We start from the raw sequence: 22,734 nt of genomic DNA on the forward strand, positions 1-22,734 counted from the left end.
TTGTGTGACGTATTTGTTAACACTTCACAAACCTAATTTGGGAAAGGCTGAATTTAGCGAGCACTTTAGTATTACCTGTATGCTGATGGCACCCAAATCTCTCTTTCTAGCCCTACCTTCTCCTGACCTCAAGACGTGACTGTCCAATGACATTTATATACGGATGCCCTGCAAACACCTCAAAAACAACTTGAAAAATGCCAAACCAGTACCTCCTCCTATATTTCCTTTTGGCATCACCATCCCCTTGTCAGCCACACTAGAAATCTTAAAATCAACTGTTTCCTCTTTTTTTCCTCACCCCTCACTTCTACTCAGTCACCAAATCCTAGCAGTCCCACTTCAGAAGTGTCCCTCAGATCCATTCCTCCATTTCTGGAGTAAGTCATGCCCTTTCCATGTGTCACTTCTTTTTACCTAACCCTGGCTTCTGTGCCTGGCAAGTTGCCGGCCGTGTTTAAATGTCACTTCTCCATTTCCCCCATCCCCCACCCTGCAGCTGCCAACCTGAGAAGCTTTTCCCAGCTCATCTGAACAGAAGAACTCGTTCTCTCATCTCGTCCCCGAGCACATTGTACATAACTTTATTATAGCACTTATCACTTTGTACTTTGTGCTTCCCTCCATAGCCTCAGCTCACGTCCTTCTCTCCTCTAGCCTGCAAGCTGCTTAAGAGCAGGTGTCATGTGTGAGTCATCCTGTCTCCCCGCCCTTGATTAGCGCCTGGCACATAGTAGGGGTTCGTGTTGTTTCAATACATTTCAACAACTAAGAAAGTCAAAAATTAACACATTTCTTTTCTCTTTGTGCAGAGATTAGTGCTGAAGAGCAGCTAAGGCTCCTGCAAGAGGAGAAGCTTTGCAAAATCTGTATGGATAGAAATATTGCTGTGGTTTTCATTCCTTGTGGACATCTGGTCACTTGTAAACAATGCGCTGAAGCAGTTGACAAATGTCCCATGTGCTACACAGTCATTACTTTCAAGCAAAAAATTTTTATGTCTTAATCTAACTCTACAGTTAGGCGCATTATGTTCTTCTCATTACCCTGATTGAGTGTGTGATGTGAACTGACTTTAAGTAATCAGCATTGAATGCCATTAGCATTTGCTACCAAGTAGACAAAATGTAAACTACAGTGTTCTAGTTCGTAATCTAAAATTTGAATTTCTTGATTTTGGGGGATATTAGCTATGTTGTATATCTTTTTTTTTTTTTTTTACTGTTATTTAATTGAAATCTAGACTAAGAAGCATATTGTAACTGATCACAATGTGTATTCGTAGTACACTAACTTAGTTTCTAAGTGTAAGTGAATTAATCAACTGAATTTTTCATTCTTTTCATATAGGCTTAACAAATGGAGCATTCTGTGTAAACGTGGAGATTAGTTAATCTCCCCAATCACATAATGTTTTGTGTGAAAAGGAATGAACTGTTCCACACTGGTAGAAAGATACAGATTATTTTTAGATGTTTGCTTTGTGTTTTAGGATTTTGTCCATTCTCTTTTAAAATTATACACACGTGCTTGGGTGGGTGATTGTAAAAAATGATTTTGCCATTGTTAAAAGGGTATTTAAGGATAGAATACCATCTAGCCAACATGTACTGACATGGAAAGATATCAAAGGTATATTAAGTGTAAACTGAAGTGGCAAAACACTGTGTATAGAATGAGTCAGATGAAGGTGTGTGTGTTTTGTATATGTATAGAACAAAAGATTTGGACGGATAAAGCACCAAACTGTTAAATGTGGTTTCTCTTGAGGGGGGTGGGGGGTGGGTAGGGCCCAGAGGGGGGTTGCAGGGGCCTTTCACTTTCTACTTTTTCATTTTGTTCTGTTTGGATTTTTTATAAGTATGTATTACTTTTGTAATCAGAATTTTTAGAAAGTATTTTACTGATTTAAAGGCTTAGGCATGTTCAAACGCCTGCAAAACTACTTATTGCTCAGCTTTAGTTTTTCTAATCCAAGAAGGCAGAGCAGTTAACCTTTTTGGTGCCAATGTGAAATTTAAATGTTTTTATGTTTTTCCTGCTTTGTGGATGAAAAATATTTCTGAGTGGTAGTTTTCTGACAGGTAGACCATGTCTTCTCTTGTTTCAAAATAAATATTCCTGATTTTGTAAAATGAAATATAAAATATGTCTCAGATCTTCCAATTAATTAGTAAGGATTCATCTTTAATCCTTGCTAGTTTAAGCCTGCCTAAGTCACTTTACTAAAAGATCTTTGTTAACCCAGTATTTTAACCATCTGTCAGCTTATGTAGGAAAAAGTAGAAGCATGTTTGTACACTGCTCGTAGTTTTAGGGACAGCTTTTCCATGTTGAGCTTCTCATATCATCTCGTATTTTAAAGTTTCGTGTGTGTTTTTACTGTTAGGATAATTAAGATGTATATAGGACAAAATGTCAAGTCTTTACCTAAATTGTTTTGTTTCCTTGACTAGTAATAGTAGTAGATACTTCTGAAATAAATGTTCTCTCAAGATCCTTAAAATCTCTTGGAAATTACAAAATATTGACAAGAAAATGAGAATATTTGTTTAAATATTAAAAAGAAAATAAAACTTGAATAAAAGTCAATAGAGATAAAAAATAAGAAGTTTAGAAGTGCTTCATACAACACCCAGGGTTTGCTTACAGGATTCTAAAACCGACCTGTCATAGAGGTGAATGAGGCATTTTACTGCGGAGAAATGTTTGAGAGTGAAACTTAAAAATTCTATTTTCATCGTATTTTCTAAGAGGAAGAGTATTGTCAAGTTCTCGTCACCTCTGTGGATGACTATTTTAAGTGACAGTCATTTAAAGCATTGCAAATTTAAATGAGAACTTTTTAAATTAAATAATGACTGCCTAGGGGTTTTTGTTTTATTGTGTAAACTCTCAGTTCTTTACCTTTGCACTTCCACTTAGGTTTAATTAAATGTTCATTAAGTTAAATTTTACATATATAGTCTAAGCTTTGAATTTAAATTACAAGGGGAGAAAAATGTTAAAGATTCTTAAATGTGTTTTCCAGAACACATCAGCTCCAAGTCAGGTAGGTAGTTCAATCTAGTTGTTGGCCAAGGACTGAATTGTTTTAACATAAGGCTTTTCCTGTTCTGGGAGCCTCAGTTCATTAAAACTCTTCTTTTAAAACTTGTATGTTCAGAGTTAAGAAAGACCTTTTCTCTCCCCATGAGTTGTGAAATGTAATGCATGAAGCTGATGTGGCTAACAAGTTTATTTTAAGAATTGTTTAGAAATGCTGTTGCTTCAGGTTCTGAAATCACTCAGCACTCCAACTTCTAATCACATTTTTTTTTAAGACTTACCAATGTTTGTCTGTGTTCTCACTATAAAAAGCACTGGATCCTTTCCATCTAGTTGTGCAAAAAATGATTACTTGCAAGGTCAAAAATATAACCAGATCCAAATCTGCGCCTCCCCCTTTCCCAAAATAGTTCTCCGTATCTACATGTAGACATTCCTTTTCTGTTAGAAAGTTCACTCTAAAGATTTCGAAGTCACCACCTATTTTACTACATTTTAGTCATGCGAAGAGTCAGGTTGTTTGGTACTAAGTAGTTCTCTTTATTCATAATAATTTGGTGTGCTGATCAAAAGCCTTGTTTTAATTTTTGAAAAATGGGTTTCATGTTTATAAAGTAAACTCCAATATATTAATTAACGGCTTTGTATTGCCTTTCCTGCTAGGTTCGATCTTAGTTTTCTTTTTTTTTTTCCCCTTTGGTTAAGGGCTAAGATCGGGTAGGGTGGGTGTGATGGGTGTATATAATGTGATTTGGTCCTGCCTAACTATGATCTTTTGTTTTTGTGGTTATATTATTTAAATTTTGGTAGGTTGTTTTTTTTCCTGTTTTGAGTGGATAAAACTGGTATTTTGAACTCTCTGAATGGAGACTACCACCACAGCATTAGGTGCGTGTATTGTACTCTTTAAGCCCAAATCATTGTTTTATTTCCTGATTCCCCAGGGGATGAATATGAGGGGAAAGGGTGGGGGAGTGGGAGAAATGGGGTAGGTTTTTCATTTCCATTAGAGAAATAAGAAAACAGGAGGGGATAGTTTTAAAAAAGAGAGCTGTTTCTTCATCTCTGAAATAAGAATAATACCTGTCTTACAAAATCAGGAGAGTTCAGGGAGACCCTGGATGTCAGATACTTGCTACAAATGTTCATTCCCTTCCCAGCACACTCTCTCACCCTCCAGGGGTTTGCCTTGACTCTGGAAATTTGGGCTGAAACTTAGATGATAACTCTTTCAGTGACTCTTACTCATCTTTTTTGGCGTTTCTCATAGTTAAGATGTAAATAATAATAAATAGGTCAGGTCCTTAAAAATATTTAAGTTCCGTAAAAAATCTGGAAGAAAAAACTATTCTTACCGATTTCGGTGAGCTTTCCTAATAGGAACAGTTGGCTTATTCCCACTTTCATTATCAGTGTCAATTTGACTCTTAATCACTTAGCACAATGTGAATTTCACTAGCGGCATACTAGAATCCTAGAGTGTCAGAGCTAGAAGTGACCTTAGAGAGGATCTGATTCTTCCTCCTCATTTTACAGGTGAGACAACTGAGGCTCAAAGGTGAAGTGATTTATTCAAAGCTATCTAGCTACTTAGTGGCAGCCCAGACTGGGACATAGTTTGAAGGTGAAAAACTTCAAGTTACCTCTCCTGGGAGGTCTCAAATGTTTATTTTTTCAACTATTCTTTCTTTTATACCATAACTTTCACTACATATTAAATGACACTTTATGACTAATACAATAGGACAATCTTAAATACATATATCTTCAAATTGTACAATACTACATTAATATTTTGGGTGGTAAGATTGTATTTTGAAGACTAAAGTTTGAAAATATGCGTAGAGTTTTTTTGGCATTTCCTACATTCTTATTGTGTATCATTAATGCAACATTTAAAATTACTATATAAGTATATTTTGTCATTTTCTCTATACTTAGTAACAAATTTGCATTTTCGATTTGATGTAATAAAGGCTTTAATGTAATTTTTGTTAGAAGATTTTGCATTTTTTCATTACTGTTATATTTAATCTGACAGAATGATGGATTCTTATGTCATTGTATTAGTGTTGTGAATAATCGTGAAATGTTTTCAGATAGAGTGCTATATTTGTGAATATAATTTTATGACTTTTTTCATTTAGTAGAAACCTTTCCATCACTATGGAAAACAAAGAAAATTGCTTTCCACTGTATAATCTGGCAATCATCATAGATTAAAGCTTATTTTTCTGTGAATAAAACTTATTCAATAAAGTACTATTCTTTAAAATGATATCTTACTACTTTGTATTTATTTTACTTTCTCAGAAAAAATAAAATAGCCCTCTTAAAAATACTAAAATGAGGGGCGCCTGGGTGGCTCAGTCGTTGAGCGTCTGCCTTCGGCTCAGGTCGTGTTCCCGGGGTCCTGGGATCGAGCCCCGCATTGAGCCCCACATCGGGCTCCCTGCTCTGTGGGAGGCCTGCTTCTCCCTCTCCCACTCCCCTGCTTGTGTTCCCTCTCTCACTGTGTCTCTCTCTATCAAATAAATAAAATCTTTAAAAAAAAAATACTAAAATGAAACCTAAATATATTTTCTGCCATTGGGCCAGGCATTAAGGTACACATCAAGTCATGTCCTGTTAAAAGAAAAAAGAGGGCGCCTGGGTGGCTCAGATGGTTAAGCATCTGCCTTCAGCTCAGGTCATGATCCCAGGGTCCTGGATCGAGTCCCGCATCGGGCTCCCTGCTAGGTGGGGAGCCTGCTTCTCCCTCTGCCTCTGCCTCTCTCTCTCTCTCTGACTCTCATGAATAAATAAATAAAATATTTAAAAAAAAAGAAAAAGAAAAACACCTGTTTTCATATTAATTTGTAGAATTCTGTAAGTGCATGAAAAGTCTGTTTTTAAAATGTATAAAAATATGAACTATAATAACACCCTCTTCCCACAAAGATTGGCCCGTTTCTCCCAAGAGATAATGTAGTCACTGTAACAAATCTTGAGCAAGCAATTTAAATGCAGTCTACCTTTCTTCTTACATGTCAACTACACTTTTAGTGAACATTGAGAAAGATGTGAATTTTCTTTTTTTTTTTAAAGATTTTATTTATTTATTTGACAGAGAGAGACACAGCGAGAGAGGGAACACAAGCAGGGGGAGTGGGAGAGGGAGAAGCAGGCTCCCCGCAGAGCAGGGAGCCCGATGCGGGACTCGATCCCAGGACCCTGGGATCATGACCTGAGCCGAAGGCAGTCGCTTAACCAACTGAGCCACCCAGGCGCCCAGATGTGAATTTTCAAAGCTTTTTCTTAAAGTTCAAGCCCCAGAGGGCACCAAAAAAAATTTTTTTTAAAAGCTTTCTCTTGGGGCGCCTGGGTGGCTCAGATGGTTAAGCATCTGCCTTTGGCTCGGGTCATGATCCCGGGGTCCTGGGATCAAGCCCCGCATTGGGCTCCTGACTCAGCGGGGAGTGTGCTTCTTCCTCTCCCTCTGCCTCTCCCACTGCTCATGCTTTCTCTCTCTCTCTGTATCTCTGTGTCTCAAATGAATAAATAAAATCTTTAAATAAATAAATAAATAAATAAAATAAAAAGCTTTCTCTTACGGAAGTTTTCAAACTTACACAAAAGTAGAAAGGAAAGTATAGCTAACCCCATGAAATTCCTCATTCAGCTTCAATAAATAACATTTTGCCCATCTTGTTTCATCTGGGATTTCCCCCTTCCCTCCCCTTTTTTGCTTGCATATTCTAGAACAAATCCTAGGCATTGTGTCATTTCTTCTGTAATTACCGTTACCTACCTATACCAGATTAGAACTTTTTTTTTTACAAAAATTGAATTTTTAACTCCCTTCTGTTGCTGAATTTTAATGGACATCTGAATAAGAATTAAAGTCAACTATTTGAAGATTAGGGTAAATAAACCTCCTCAGAACTGGTATTTAAAAATACTTTCAAACTATGTTCTTGGGGTGCCTTGGCTAGTTCAGTCAGTAGAGCATGCGACTCTTGATCTCGGAGTTGTGAGTTTGAGCCCCAGGTTGGGCGTAGAGATTACTTAAAATCTTAAAAAAAAAAAAGCCAAAACATAAAAAAACGTATGTATTCACTATGTCATTTGTAGTTTGTTTATAGATTATAGAACAAATGTGGTACTTATTAAAATTTAGTAGGCTAACCTGGCTGTGTCAGTTGGTAGAGCATGTGACTCTTGATCTTGAGGTCGTGAATTCAAGCCTCACACTGGACACAGTTTACTTAATTTAAAAAAGGGGGCACCTGGGTGGCTCAGTCGGTTAAGCGTCTTCGGCTCAGTTCATTATCTCATGGTCCTAGGATCAAACCCCGCTTAGGGCTCTGCACTCAGCAGGGTGTCTGCTTCCTCTCCCTTTGCCCGTCCTCCCCGCTCATTCTCTCTCTCTCAAATAAATAAAATCTAAAATATATATATGAGTAGGCTAACTGCATGGTGAATGGATACCTTCTTCTCAAAGTGTGGTCCTGGGACCAGCAGCATCTGCATCAGCTAGGAACTTGTTAGAAATGCAAATTATTGGGCCCCATCTCAAACCTACGGAATCAGAAACTCTGGGGCTTGACGCAGCAATCTTTTAACAGGCCCTCTAAGTGGTTCTGATGCAGGCTAAAGTTTGAAAACCCCTGGGACATGGTAAAGGGTCTGAATCCAGAAAGAACTAAATGGCTGAAACCTACAAATTAAACTGATAAGCTCTCTGCAAATGACTGTCATCCTCACCTTTCTTTTCCTTATAGCGTATTGCTGATCCAGTCCTGTATTTTCTCCTATTATCAAAACACGAAGACATAAAATACAACATCCTGAGAGTCCCTTCTGATTCTACTTTTCAACAAAACTTTCTTGCATAGTACTCTTTGGAATTTTTATGAGTATAAATCTTCAGCCCTTTCACTGCTAAATTCATAATAACCCCACATTGCCCATGCCATTAAACTATCCTCCAGTCAAGCAATGAAAGAGTTAAATATTTGAAGATGCACTCACAAGCGGTAGCATGACGGGAATCGGTTGAAATTGTACAGAACAGATCTGCACTTCTAGAAAGAGCCAAAGCTTCAGTGAAATGTGAAGAGTCAATCTACAATGATAGAATGTAAGAGTTGGAAGCCTCTGTAATTCATAATAAATAGCAGCTCTGAATTCTTTTTTCCTGTAGTGGTGTCAGGTCTCTAAAGGCCTTCAGAGTTGCATAAATCCACACTTACCAATCACTATAGGTCTCTTTAACTGTAACCAAAATTAAAATCTTAAAGCTAGATGAAAGTTGGTGATTTTCTTTTCTGTTCTATTCCTGCAAACCACTAATTTGCTTATAACAAATACATAAACTGGCCATTGGGCTTTCAATAGATTTGGTCTGCTCACAGGGTTTTTTTTCCCCAATCTTACTCTGTTTAATTTGAGATTTCCAAGACCATATATTCACCATAATTAATGACAACAGCATAAAAAATATTTTGTATGGGCCGATACTTGTTAACTTTAGCTTAGGAATAAATATTGGAAGGATACTGGTTCAAAACAAATAAGGAATAAAAATTCAAGAGAAACCAAACTTTGATCATTATTTTCCCCTGTCAGTTTCCCAGAGGAATTTAAATTTGAAAAAAAAAGAACAACTAGAGTATAATTAATTGAGGTAAGGGTATTTAAGCAATGATCCTGCTTCAAAGTCTAATTTTTGTTTCAATAAACTTTACTAAAGATATATTTTACAGGGGCACCTGGCTGGCTCAGTCAGAAGAACATGTGACTCTTGATATCGGGGCCATGAGTTGGAGCCCTACACTGGATGTAGAGGTCACTTAAATGAAACAAGCAAAAAGATACATTTTGGGGGGCACCTGGGTGGCTCAGTTGGTTAAGCGTCTACCTTCGGCTCAGGTCATGATCCCAGGGTCCTGGGATGGAGCCCCGCATTGGGCTCCCTGCCCAGCGGGGAGTCTGCTTCTCCCTCTCCCTCTGCCGCTCCGCCAGCTTGTGCGTTCTGTCAGATAAATAAATAAAATCTTTAAAAAATATATATGTATTTTAAAAAGATACATTTTACAGTAGTCTCCCCTTATCTAGTTCCCTTTCCATGGTTTCAGTTACCTGCGGTCAACCGTGGTCCCGAAACAGGATTCTCTGATGATCGTCAGAAGGTCAGTAGTAGCCTCACGCTGCTACGTCACCACGCTGACGTCATTCCCCTCACGTCGTCTCATCACGTAGACATGCTATTATCGCCCATCCTCACAAGGGTGAGTACAGTACAATAAGATATTTTGAGGGAGACCACGTTCACATAACTTTCATTACAGTATATTATAATTATTCTACTTTATTAATGTTAATCTCTTACTGTGCCTAGATTATAAATTAAACTTTATCATAGGTATGTAGCTATAGGAGAAAATATAGCCTATATAGGGTTTGGTAATATCCACAGTTTCAAGCATCCACTGGGGGTCTTGGAACGTATCCCACACAGATAAGGGGGGACTGCTGTCCATACAAAATTCTAGATGTCCATTTGTTACATAAACTTTTGAGAGTTATTTTTCTTTAAGTCTGTGCATTGTATTTCTTTAATTTTATTCCGTGACCAGGGACTAGGGATTTCTTTTTAATTCCATTAGCTTATGCAAGGGGCTTTGCATTTTTGTATAAAGCATCAAAAATGTATTTTCTCATTAAATACTGGAATTTTGTTTGGCAATGATTAGGCTCTGCTTCTGCCAGAGTACTGACAACCGTATTGAGGAAAACAGAACCCATGAGTATGTTCATGAACAGTTACTGATGTTTCACAGGAACTTATTTTTTCCCCCAGAGGAACTTATATTAAAAACAAAAATATCTCGGGGCGCCTGGGTGGCTCAGTTGGTTAAGCGACTGCCTTCAGCTCAGGTCATGATCCTGGAGTCCCGGAATCAAGTCCCACATCGGGCTCCCTGCTCAGCAGGGGGTCTGCTTCTCCCTCTGACCCTCTTCCCTCTCTTGCTATCTGTCTCTCATTCTCTCTCTCTCAAATAAATAAATAAAATCTTTAAAAAAAAAAAACAAAAAAACAAAAATATCCCAATTCTCCCCCCATTAAATTAATCTGAAATGGAGAAAAACTTACTAAACATCATTTTATTTTTCATTAAATAAACATTGTGCATGGATTTCCTAGTAGAAATTTAACAAAGGCCTGTTAATCATTAAGAGAATGACCTAACTTGTCTGGAAAAACCTGTTTTTCTTTCAACTAGGTTTTTTGTTTGTTTGTTTGTCATTCGACTATTAAAAAGATTATTAAAAACCTTTCTTGGTTTCCCACTATAAACTTTTTGTATACATTATATTCTTATGTGATATATAAGAATTAAGTAAAAAGACCTATGCTAAGTACAAGTTCTAAAGCAAGATTTGGTTAGTTATACAAAATAAAATGTAACAAAAATATTAATACATGGGGATAAGAATCCCCACTCCACCTACCTCAGAGGATCATTGCAAGGATCACATGAGTAAATGCACATGAAAGACCTTCAAAAAGTATAAACCCTCTATATAAGCCCAAGCAATCATTCCTCTAATTAGAGTTTACTGCACTAATTATGGGTTAGTTTTACACAAAATGAAACAGTTCTGGACGCAGTATCTGATTAATTGGGGATATACAGTGATGAAATTCATTTATATAGTTTCTTGGCCATTTCCATGACTCTCAAAAACCTTTATATACATTACCTCTATGTCTTCCACTCTCTACATGGTTACTCTTTTTTTTTTTTTTAATATTTTATTTATTTATTTGACAGAGAGAGACACAGCGAGAGAGGGAACACAAGCAGGGGGAGTGGGAGGGGGAGAAGCAGGCTTCCCGCGGGGCAGAGAGCCCGATGCGGGGCTCGATCCCAGGACCCCGGGATCATGACCTGAGCCGAAGGCAGACGCTTAACGACTGAGCCACCCAGGCACCCCTACATGGTTACTCTTTGTGTTTACATCAGAAGTATATGGGTACTGGCACAGAGATAATTGAAGAAATTGTTGCTGTGTGCGATTGTAGAAATTGTATTCATAAACCCTGCCATTCAAGTGGCTCTCAAATAGATTTACTTGGGCAGTCAGGTCAGCTCTATTTTCTAACATGTGAAAATAAGAATACATAAACCAGATTAAATTTAGGGACAATAAAATAATCGGTCTGGTATTCTTACACTACATCATTGTGTCTCTCATTCATTATATTCCTAGCATCTCTGTAATTTACAGCTGAGGAACCCCAGACATAAAGGTTATGTGACTCACCTAAATCATATGGTGAATCACCAGTCAAGCTGTTCTTATAGGCAGTGAGAATGTTTTTAGCTAATTTTTGGCATGAATTAGCTAGACTGGCTGCCTCACTGTCTGAACTTAGAGTATATATGTCCAAATCCAGGGTCTATTTTGGATGGCAAGACCTGGCTGGCCATATGATACCAAACCACAAGACCAAATAGAAGCAATAAATACGTGTATGGGGTCCTTAGCATATCTACTCAACTAGAATTGCAAAATTAATTCTGAAAAACCCAAAGTTATATTTCTTTCTTTTTAATTTTTCTTTTAAAGTAAGCTCTGTGCTCAGTGTGGGGCTTGAACTCACGAGCCTGAGATCAAGAGTCACATGCTCTACCCACTGAACCAGCCAGGTGCCTCCAAAATTTATGTTTCTGATCTCAAGGATTTGGAAGTGGGAAAGAGAACTTTTCACTACATTGCCAAAGCAAACCTTGGAGGTCAGGAACCATGTCTTCCTAATCACTGTGTTTGCAATGACTACCATGCTGTCTAGTCCATTAATAAGCACAGAGTTATTTTTTTTCAGTACATAGATGTATAAGTGAAGGAATGAAGAAATTAATAAATGAACAGAGTGGGAAAACCTCATCTAAAAGTTGTGCATTGACAAATATAATACAATTTAGAATTCATGCTGATTTTCTACAACTTTCATCCCTTTTCATGAACAAACGTCAAACACCTGCTATGTGCCAGGCTCCGTGCTAGATGCTAGGGGGTCCGTTCTGTCATAGAGCACTGAAGGGCAATAGGAACTCTCTAATTCAAACTGTTTGGGGGAGGGTCACGGGGAGACTGTTCTGAAGGAGGGGACCTTGAAGTAGTCAAGGAGGTGGAGAAAGGGATTTTTGCTAGGAGAGAAGCATGTGCAGAGCTTAGAGTCAACAAAGTCTGACACGTCTGAAGAACTAAAAATGGGGGTTTTGAATGAGAGGTTCGAGGGCGTTTTTTTTTTTTTTTAAGATTTTATTTATTTATTTGAGAGGGAGGGAGCACGAGCCGGGTGAGGGGCAGGGGGAGAAACAGACTCCCCGCCAAGCAGGGAGCCCGACGTGGGGCTAGATCCTGGGACTCCGGGATCATGACCTGAGCCGAAGGCAGACACTTCACCGACTGAGCCACCCAGGCGCCCCATTCGAGGGCATTTATTGCAAATTCTCAAGGGCTCTTTATGTGCACTAGGTCTCCTTGGGTACACATTTCATCTCTCCCCCTACAGGTGAGAGAAATTCAAGCTGGTATGTGATGGGTTTTGAATTTCTGAGCAGGAAACTTGTAAAGTTATTTTCTAAAGTAGGTTTTGTGAGGTGTGTTGGGGGATAAGGGAAAAGATACTCATTTACCAGGCAACCATCACCTCCAGCCATCATCACCTTTGCTGGGGCTAGATGGAATATATGACTTTCACATAGGCACCTTTTTATTTGAAATATATATTCAAATTAAGCCACCTTGTTTAATGAGTTAACTGAAACCTTGTTTCACTTCATTGCTGACCTCCACCAACGTCTCCTAATTCCTGTTAAATCATACCAACAGTGTGTATTGAGTGCTTGCAGTGTACTCAGAAATTCTGGGAGGTAGTGATAGCGGAAAATAAGACCCAGGCTTGGCCCTCCTGGAGTTTACAGTCTTGTTGGCAAAAGGAGATTTACATTCATCATTCACAAGATATTCCCCCATTCCAAACATACTACATGGGTCTTTGGTAACCACTGTGTTGTCTAACTCAGAATATCAAAGGAGCAAAAGAATGTAAATACGGTGTAATACAGTGCTAGATTGTGTGGTATAGACTATCATTATTGTCGGAACACAGAAGGACAAATGAGGGTGTGAACCAATAATTAGAGTAGGTTTCATGAAATTGGTGCGACCAAAGCTAAAGGATCTGAGATTGTGTAAGGTCATTCCAGATACTAAAACCTCATGATTGTATATGACACCTTTGTTGTTTTGTTTTGTTTTGTATGCAAGGTTAATGATGGAGGACAAAAGGACCCACTTGGGCTGTTATGCTATATGGGCTTATCTGTGGTTTCTGGCATGTGTCTTGAATAATATTTTAATATATTTCCACATATTCCATTAAATAATAACTCTTTGAACAGCATTCTATCTTAAAAAGAATTCAGCCTCCCTTGCATCCAAACAAAGAAGCCAAAATTTGGATGCCTGGGTGGTTCCGTCAATTAAGCGTCTGCCTTCAGCTCAGGTCATGATCTCAAGGTCCTGGGATCGAGCCCCACCTCCCCCACATCGGGCTCCTTGCTCAGCGGGGAGCCTGCTTCTCCCTCTGCCTGCCACTCCCCCTGCTTGTGCTCTCTTTCTGACAAATAAATAAATAAAATCTTTTTTTTTTTTTTAATATTTTATTTATTTATTTGACAGAGAGACACACAGCGAGAGAGGGAACACAAGCAGGGGGAGTGGGAGAGGGAGAAGCAGGCTTCCCGCAGAGCGGGGAGCCCGATGTGGGGCTCGATCCCTGGACCCTGGGATCATGACCTGAGCCGAAGGCAGACGCTTAACGACTGAGCCACCCAGGTGCCCCATAAATAAAATCTTTTTAAAAAAAGAAGCCAAAATTCACTCAAAGCACTGCTCTAGTGTTCCCTCTTCATGTGGAAGTTGTCAATTAATTCAAATGACAAATTGGAAATAGGAGCAACTCAGCAGGTGAGTCATGGTGTGATTGAAGGGGCCTGGTTACCTTTCTGACTCAGTTTCTTCATCTGTCTGTAGGAAATAATGGTCTCACAGAGGTGTTATGAAAAATAATTGAAGTTGGTAATGTGCTTTGAGATCCATGGATGAACCTGGCTTTCAAAGTGCATAATTACACCCTGCAGTGAGTCTCTCAGACTGGCTCCTTCTACTCATTCTTTAATAGGTATTCAAAATTACACAGCTCAGGTAGATTTTTTCCTTGTTCTCAAGTTACTACTACATGATTTAGCCCTGATACCAGTTGCCTTTAAGTCGAATGCAGCCCACAGTAGTAGTAAGGACCACTAATCCTTTGGCTTTAGGATTCTTAAAGTCTTTCCTTCTGGGGAGTTTAGTTTTCTACCTACGTTTCTCAATTTTCCCATTTCAATTGACTCACTCATCTCCTCTCTGATAATAATCCCCAAAGATTGTAAAAGATCAGCTCAATGGCTTCACTGAAACCTAACGGGAGGCCCTTCTTTGCTTTGCTTAATACTTGGTAATTTCTTCTTTGCTGTTCTTATTCCTATTCTTTCCCTCCTCCCCTCTCCCCCATTTTAATTGGCCTGTTGGAAACACAGCAGGTGAAATTCTTTAGATGACTCCACAGCAGGAGAAGAAAAGAGATGCTAAAATCCAAATGTTGAGTTGTTGAATTGGGGATGGGAGGGGGGCTGGGATTGGCCAAGCAGAAAACTAGAGGGGAGATGCGAGCAAGATGTTTTGACAACATTCGAATCTATCTGGGTAGTAAGGGGAAACCTAGAAAAACAAAGCCAATTGAAAACACAGGAAAAAAGAACCATTGACCCCTAACTCGGGCCACCTTTCACAAACTCCTTTTGCCATTTCACCATTTGACAGAAGGAAGTGAGAGAATGTGGTATCCCTCCCCGTCACAGGAAAAGCATGTCAAGCTTATCTATCCTAATGATCTTGGATCCATAGTGCCATCTTTATTCAAAGGAAAGCACACTTTTTCCTGAACATTTGGTTCTAAGATGGAATATGAAATGGAATATGAGTATAAATCAAAACTTCTTCTTAAGCTCAGCTTGAATTCTGTCAGTATGTGTGACGATTCCTTTTTTTTTAACTTTTTATTTTGAAGTAATTTTAGAATTACAGAAGACTTGCAAGAACAATACTGGATTTTCACATTTATCTTCCACTCAGCTTTCCCTAATAGTAACAACTCAAGGAATTAGAACAATAATGAAAACCAGGAAATTAGCCTTGGTAAATACACAAGAGTAATACTTAACAGTAAACAACTGGCCTTACTTAAATTTCACCAGTTTTACCCCTCGTGTTCATTTTCTGTTCCTGGGTCTAGTCCAGCATCCCACATTGCATATCGTTGTGTGCCTCATTAATTTCCTTCTATCTGTGGCGTTTCCCCATTTTAAGGAAGAAAATAAAATCTGTTGGTAGTGATGATGTTGAAATGGAAGATAAATATAAGGACATACAAATGATCTGCCCTCTCTTCTTTTTTTCCTTCCAAGCAAAACTAAAAAGTAGCTTTATTTTTATTTGCTATAACTGAAGTAAAAAATAAGTTATGGTTTTTATTTTTAAAATAACTAAAAAATGCTGTTGGTAGTTTATTAAAGGCTTTAAAGGCATCAAACATATTTCAGAATAGTCAAATACATTTCTTGAAATATAAAATTGTTTGTGTATTACAATCGTGTGATTGTAATAATCTTACAGTTGATTTCCCTGTGTAGTAAAGAATTTAACCTTGCCCCCAAAGAGGTCTGATCTTTGTTCTTGACTTCTGAGAGGTAGTCTCTAAGCCCTTGGAATGTCATGCGTGATAGGAGTATCTTCATCTACCTGAGCAGTATGTGTGACAATTTCTACATGAATCTCAGGCAAAAGCTTTCTTTCATTCCCTCCAACCCCAGAGTTCTGTCTGCACTACCTGGGGGAACAGAGCTTCCTTTCATAGAAACCACTACTCAAAGCCGTGCCCATTGCTGAATGGCTTCAGTTACCATAACAAAACTAGAACTTAAACAGACTAAGATATCCAGAGAGTGGGTCAGTTTTGTTTTTACTTTGCTGGTAGGAAATATTTTCCTTTGATTGGAGTAAAAAACACCAAGAGGGCTTGGCTTTTACCCTTCTTGAAATACTATAGCACTGTATATGTTTCTCACTCTAAGTGCAGAAAACTTTTGAAAAGTATCTATAATTTATATAACAATTTTGAAATGACAAAATTGAAGAAATGGAGGAGAGCTTAGTGGCTGCCAAGGATTGGGTAGAGGAGGGCAGAGGGAGATGGACAACTGTTTTTTCCAAACATCTCCTCTCACTTTTCCTGCTAATTGTCTTCCTCCCCTTTATATCCCTAGATCCTTCCCCTCTTCTTAGCTCAGGATGTCATTTATGCCTCATGTTGCCTGTCTTTGAAATTTCATGTCTGTGTGGACTCCCCATATATATGAAACTAAATTTAATTTTCCCATTAATCTGTCTCATGTCAATGTGATTCTTAGTCCAGCTAGAAGGACCTTGAAAGGAAGAGTAAGTTTCTTCCTCCCCAACAATACTGTAGTTTTGCAAGATGTACTGATGAGGCATAGAAGCAGAAAAATGTTCACCTTTAGCCCAGAAGGCTGACCTATAGCCTGCACAGTTCTGATAAGGATCAAATACGTGATGGTTGCTACATTCTTAAAGGGTCTTGTGACTGCCTGTATATCTATCTCACTGATGGTTGATATCAAAATGAATTATAACCACCAGAGAAATTTTACAAAAGTAGTTTTAGGAGTAGAAATTTGAAGAAGACATTTATGATCTAATACTCCCTGTACATCCCTTCTCCCTTGAGCTCTAAGCATATAACCACCAGCTTCATACAGAAAAATGCAGCCCTTTCTGCCCACAGGTCCTGTTCCTGTGCTACTCAAATAAAGTTATTAAGTTGCACCATACAAAGTCTCAAGAATTCTTTCTTGGGGCCCCTGAGTGGCTCAGTCATTAAGCGTCTGCCTTCAGATCAGGTCATGATCTATGTCGGGTTCCCTGCTCAGTGGGGAGGCTGCTTCTCCCTCTCCAGCTCCCCCTGCTTGTGTTCCCTCTCTCGCTGTGTTTCTCTGTCAAATAAATAAATAAAATCTTTAGAAAAAAAAAGAATTCTTTCTTGATTGTTCACTCAGGAACCCCACAACATTACCGCTGGGGGAACCTGGGCAAAGTGTACAAGGGATCTCTATATTATTTTTTACAACTATATGCAAATCTACAATTATCTCAATAAGAATTTGAATTAAAAAAAGTTAACCAGGACTTTTCTAGGCCCTACTCAAAAACATTAGGCAAGGAGACAAACTACCCATGGCTGAGACAAAAAGAAGAAAGCTCACCCCTGAGAGGTAAGCTGGCCTCTGAGGATTGAGTGATTCAGAACCAAAGTTTGATACATCAGAAAAGCAGAAAATGTTTGTATTTTTTAACATTTTTATTTATTTTAAAGAGAGGGAGAGTGCAAGACAGAGAGCGTGGGGGGAGGAGCAAGGGGAGAGGGAGATAATCTAAGCAGATTCCTCACTGAGCACAGAGCCAACAAAGAGCTCCAGCCCATGACCCTGAGATCATCACCAGAGCTGAAATCAAGAGTCAGATGCTTAATCCACTGAGCCACCCAGGCGTCCCAGAAATGGTTTTTGATTACAACTTAACATTCCATGTAAAGGATTTGGGTTTCAAATTAGGGGAAAAAAAAAAAAAAAAAAGATGCTGAATTGTACAATCTTTGTTTATTTCTTGTAAAAGTTGGTCTAAGATATCAACTTTATTTATTTATTTATTTTAAAGATTTTATTTATTTGACAGAGAGACACACAGTGAGAGAGGGAACACAAGCAGGGGGAGTGGGAGAGGGAGAAGCAGGCTCCCTGCTGAGCAGGGAGCCAGATGCGGGGCTCGATCTCAGAACCCCAGGATCATGACCTGAGCCGAAGCCATCCAACGACTGAGCCACCCAGGCGCCCCTAAGATATCAACTTTAAAAACAAATTAATGTTACTTCCTAATGTCTATTATTTTTATTATAGAATTGTATTTTTATTAATAAGGATGGGGAATCATGCTGATGGTTAGGCAGAAATTTACCTTAACCCAGGTACCATCACTGCAAAATGACTGCTCCAGATTTGTTTTGAGAAATGAATAAATCTTATAAAGGTTAAACCTTCATACTAAGTATCAAGTACAGCAAAGGTTGTAGATACAGGGTTCTTTTTGGAAATGAAGAAATATTAAGGCTAGGTTTTGAATATATATTTGAACCAAAAAGGTAGCAGTAGATAGGACCAAAGCGACATGAGGAAGACTCTAGTTGACATTCTCTGTGAGGTAATTATTGTCCTGAGGGAATAAAAGAGAAAAAACCAGCTCAGCCCATCTGTTTAAGTATTAAAACCTTCTCCAATTAAATTATTCTGTGCGAGTCAATAATGAGGTAATTCAGACAGACTCAAACTAACACCTTGATATAGAACTGAAAAGAATTCCGGGTCAAAGTCAAATCTTCGTGTAGTATCCTATGGGTATGATAGACTCAAACTAACAAACACCTTGATATAGAACTGAAAAGAATTCCGGGTCAAAGTCAAATCTTCATGTAGTATCCTATGGGTATGATATGCGAGACTAGGTGTGGCTGAACAATAATACATAATGCATATACTGAAAGTCCAACTACTGTGCAGATATTCCTGGCAGATTACAACATTCTTTCAAACAACATCCTGAAGGCTCAGCAGGATGATATTTTCCATCCCCAGGAAGACTTGAAGGATATCATCCAAGCAGGGAGGAAAATAATTTCCTGGAGGCTGAGTTAGGGATCTCAGTGTCAGCGTGGAATAGGAGAGAGCTCATAACTTAGCAGACACAGGATCAAGATTACCATGTTGGGGAAAACATGGGAGAGAGGGAAGGGCTGCTCTCCTAGAGGGTTTCAAAGACACGTGGGCAAAAATGGAACTGACAGCTAGGTACACTATAAAAGAACAAAAGGGCTATACAGTAACTGCTAATGAGCCAGAAGAAAGACTGGGTGAAGGGAATTGACCTAAGTATGATTCAAAGCAAAAAGGGGAAAAGCAATGAAAATCTCCAGATGCAGAGGCTGCAAGTATTAGTCCAGAGCTGATTCCAACACCTCCAAATGGCTGAGAAATTATACATGAATGAAAAATGTATAAAACATAGAACTGGTCGTAGGCTGTAAGAAGAAAATGAAAGGACAATAATCAATAAGAACTTAAAAAATGAGGATTTCAGAAAAGTATTACATAGGAACTGAAAAGAGAGTCTGGCTATATGTAATTTGGCTTTTTTTAAAGGTTTATTTATTTATTTTAGCGAGTGAGAGAGTGTGGGGGGGGCAGGGAGAGAGGGAGAAGGAGAGAGAAAATCTCAAGCAGACTGCCCGCTGAGGGCAGAGCCCTATGCGGGGCTCGATCCCATGACCCTGAGATCATGACCTGAGCCGAAACCAAGATTTGGACACTTAACCGACTGAGCCACCCAGGCACCCCTAATTTGGCTTTTTTTGAGCAAAGTTTACATTGACATTCAAGTATTCCATGTGGTCTCTAACCAAAGCTGGTGGCATTATGCCAGTCACAGTTTCGTGGCCACTTAAAAACTTACAGTCTCTTATTTCAGAAACAAATAATGGATCTTGATGTTAATTCTTTCTGTAAATACAGTATTGTCTTAGATAATTATTATATGGAAGCCTCTTCTTCCTTTCTGTGGCTGAGCATGCTATTTTGTAATTTCCTACTAGAAGGTAAAAAGTGTGGCTTACTTTTTCCGAATTCCAAGTGCCTGGCATATGCTAGGAACTCAATGAATGTGTCTTTAATAAATGAACAGCAAGGAAAACTCAAGAAAAATGAAAGCGGGAGGCACCTGACTGGCTCAGTGCGCAGAGCCTGCGACTTGATCTTGGGGTCATGAGTTCGAGCCCCACATTGGGTGAGGAGCCTACTTAAAAAAAATTAAAGAAAAATGAAAGGCAACATTAACCTACCCACTGGGCAGGCAGCTAAATTCTGACAGCATTTCTTAGTAATCTTTACATGATGGCATTGAAAGAAACTAGATGGTGACCTAATAATTTCTTTGAGGAAGTTTGGGAGAGAACTGCTCACAAAAAAACAAGGAACAATACCAGAGAAACACAATTCCTGTATGACATGCTAAGATGTGATGTAGTCAAAGCTCAGCATTAAATTACAACTGGTAATAACACTTTTCCCTTCCAGACTTAGATCCAGCTTCCCTTTCATCAGCTACTCCCTGCTGTGCACCTTCTGTTTTTTTTTTTTACACACAAGACCATTTGCTCTTCCTGCGATAGGCTGTGCCCTTTCTGTCCTCTGTGCCTTTGTCCATAACACTCACTCTGACTAGAAAGTTCTTTCCTCCATTATCTTCCTGAAGAATTCCTATCCACCTATCCATTACCAGTATGTCTCATTTACCTATTGCTGCATAACAAATTCCCCCCAGGTTGAGTCGCTTAAAACAACTTGATTTATTATTTCCCCAAGATTCTGTGGGCTTGCCTGGGCTCCCTCAGCTGGTGGGTCATCTAAGGGCTGGGCTCAGCTGCAACACTGTCACACCTGGTCCTCTTTCCATGTGGTTTCATCCTCCAGGGCCTCTGTCTCCACACAGCCTCTTCCCAGCACCATAGCCTAGACTTCCTGCCATGGCAACTGGGTTCCAAGAGCAAAAGCAAGAAACTGCTGGTTATCTTAAGACCTGCCTAGGGTCAGAAATCCCAGAATGTCATTTCTGCTGCATATTATTGGTTAAAGCAAGTTAAACGGTCAGCCCAGATTAAAGTGGAAGGGAAATAGACTCCACCTCTTGCTAGGAGGAGTTACAGAATCACTTCACAAAGGGACGTGAAACACAGGGAGGCATAATTCACTGGGAGCCATTTTTAACAACCGTACGGCTGAAATGTCACCTCTTTGTTCATCATGTGTGATAGAGAGAGAGAGCGAGAGAGGAAGGACCATCACATTATTTCATTATCTCATGGACATTACCTATTCTTCTGTCTATGTCCGTTTCCCCTGTTATACTCCGGCCTGCTCCTGACACACTTGAAGGAGGCAGGGGTTTAGGAAAACAGTCTGAAAGAACAGCTTTCCGTCATCTGATTGGGGAAAGCTACACTGATGAGATGCACTTGGAAATAGAGTTTAGGGCCAGATCATAGAGGACCTTGAATGCCACGCTAAGGAATTTAGATTTTATCTTGCAAGCACTCAGAACTGAAGTCAAGAACATCTCTCCCCAAACTCTTTCTCCTCTATTTCCTATCTTAGTGAATGGCAGAAATAGGGACTCACATCTTCTACCTACCTCATCCAAATGGCCTCCAAATGCTCTTATTGCAATTCTTAAATATCTCTTGACTGTCCCATCCTCCCATCCACCCCTCCATAGCTTTAGTCCAGGGTCTACCTCATTGTCTCTCCTCTGACCTAGTGTCACCGCCTGTTGGCAGGTTCCCATGAGACTAGTCTTGCCCCATTGTCCATCCTCCACACTTCCACCAAACTCCTCTGCTGATGTTAGCCCCCTGATCGTAAGCCTTCGTGGATTTCTGTCACTCTCAAGAGAGAGTTCAGTCTTTAGCACTAAATACAAGGGCCCTCCATGATTTGGCCCCCTACTTAATCTCACTCTACTGGCCCCTTCCCCTTTATTTATCAGCAGCCTAAACTTCTTGTAGCTCCTCACTTCATCCATGCCTCATATACCCAGTGCCTTTGCCCATGCTAGACTCTGTGTCAAAAACTATTGCCCCCTTCTCTTGGGTAACCCCTAGTTTCCTTTCAAGACTCAATCTCTAGGAATACTTCCCTGACTTATACCCCCCTCATTCTGTATTAGGTGCCCCTCTTCTGTGCCATGATAGCACCTAGTTCTTACTGCTATCATAATAATAATACTTAGTGATCATTCACATGGATAACTCAATTCTGATACCAACTGCATGAAGGAGATTCTCACAGTGGCAGCTAGTCCATGACAAAGCTGGAATTTGAACGCAAGAGCCTGGCTCAAGGAGCCACTATTGAAGCCACGGTACTACTCTCGTGCTCAGGTAGAGCACGCATCACACTGTATTGTGTCAATTTGCCTGTAGGACCCTCTCCCCACCATCTACTGTGAGTTTCTTGAGAATAGAAATCATGTCTCATTCATCTTTTTATTCTCAGAACCTAACATAATGCCTGTCATATAATAGGCATTCTATAAATGTGGGTTGAATGGATGGATGGACAAATGAATGAATGACTCCTGAAATTAATGAATGATTCTTGCTCTGTTGTTTTAGGCATTTTTTAAAGATAAAAATGGCTATAGAACAAGACACATACTTCGAGAAAGACCCAAATTATCTTAAGGGAAGGAACAGAGGTCTGCTCATTGGTGATACATTTTCTGTTTACTGATGTTCTGTCAGCCATTTAAAAAACGCAAGCAAAATCATTTTATTAAGCGAAAATATACAAAGGTGGAATGAAGAAGGTACTAGATAATAGCAAGTGTTTAATTCTTCCTTCA

General features: G+C 39.2%; 1 protein-coding gene across 6 annotated transcripts in view; it reads left to right on the forward strand.

The window, feature by feature from the left end:
• The window catches only part of XIAP (X-linked inhibitor of apoptosis), a 78,354-nt gene that overhangs the window by 52,715 nt on the left and 2,905 nt on the right, over positions 1-22,734 (forward strand). For 3 of the 6 annotated variants that reach the window (XM_045882109.3, XM_064574540.1, XM_064574541.1), the window contains exon 7: positions 813-5,323. The exons of 1 other annotated variant lie outside the window; for it this stretch is intronic. In XM_045882109.3, the coding sequence (XP_045738065.1) occupies positions 813-1,006 (194 nt within the window). In that variant the 3' untranslated portion in view covers positions 1,007-5,323. Of the gene's footprint in view, positions 1-110; positions 5,324-9,167; positions 9,321-22,734 lie in introns of those variants that run through there. 2 more of the 6 variants (XR_010406245.1, XM_045882100.3) reach the window with 2 other exon arrangements.

Source organism: Mirounga angustirostris, unplaced genomic scaffold, assembly GCF_029215605.1.
Source record: "Mirounga angustirostris isolate CCGP_5_RB_7025 unplaced genomic scaffold, mMirAng1.0.hap1 SCAF_11, whole genome shotgun sequence".
Classification (NCBI taxonomy): Eukaryota; Metazoa; Chordata; class Mammalia; order Carnivora; family Phocidae; genus Mirounga; species Mirounga angustirostris.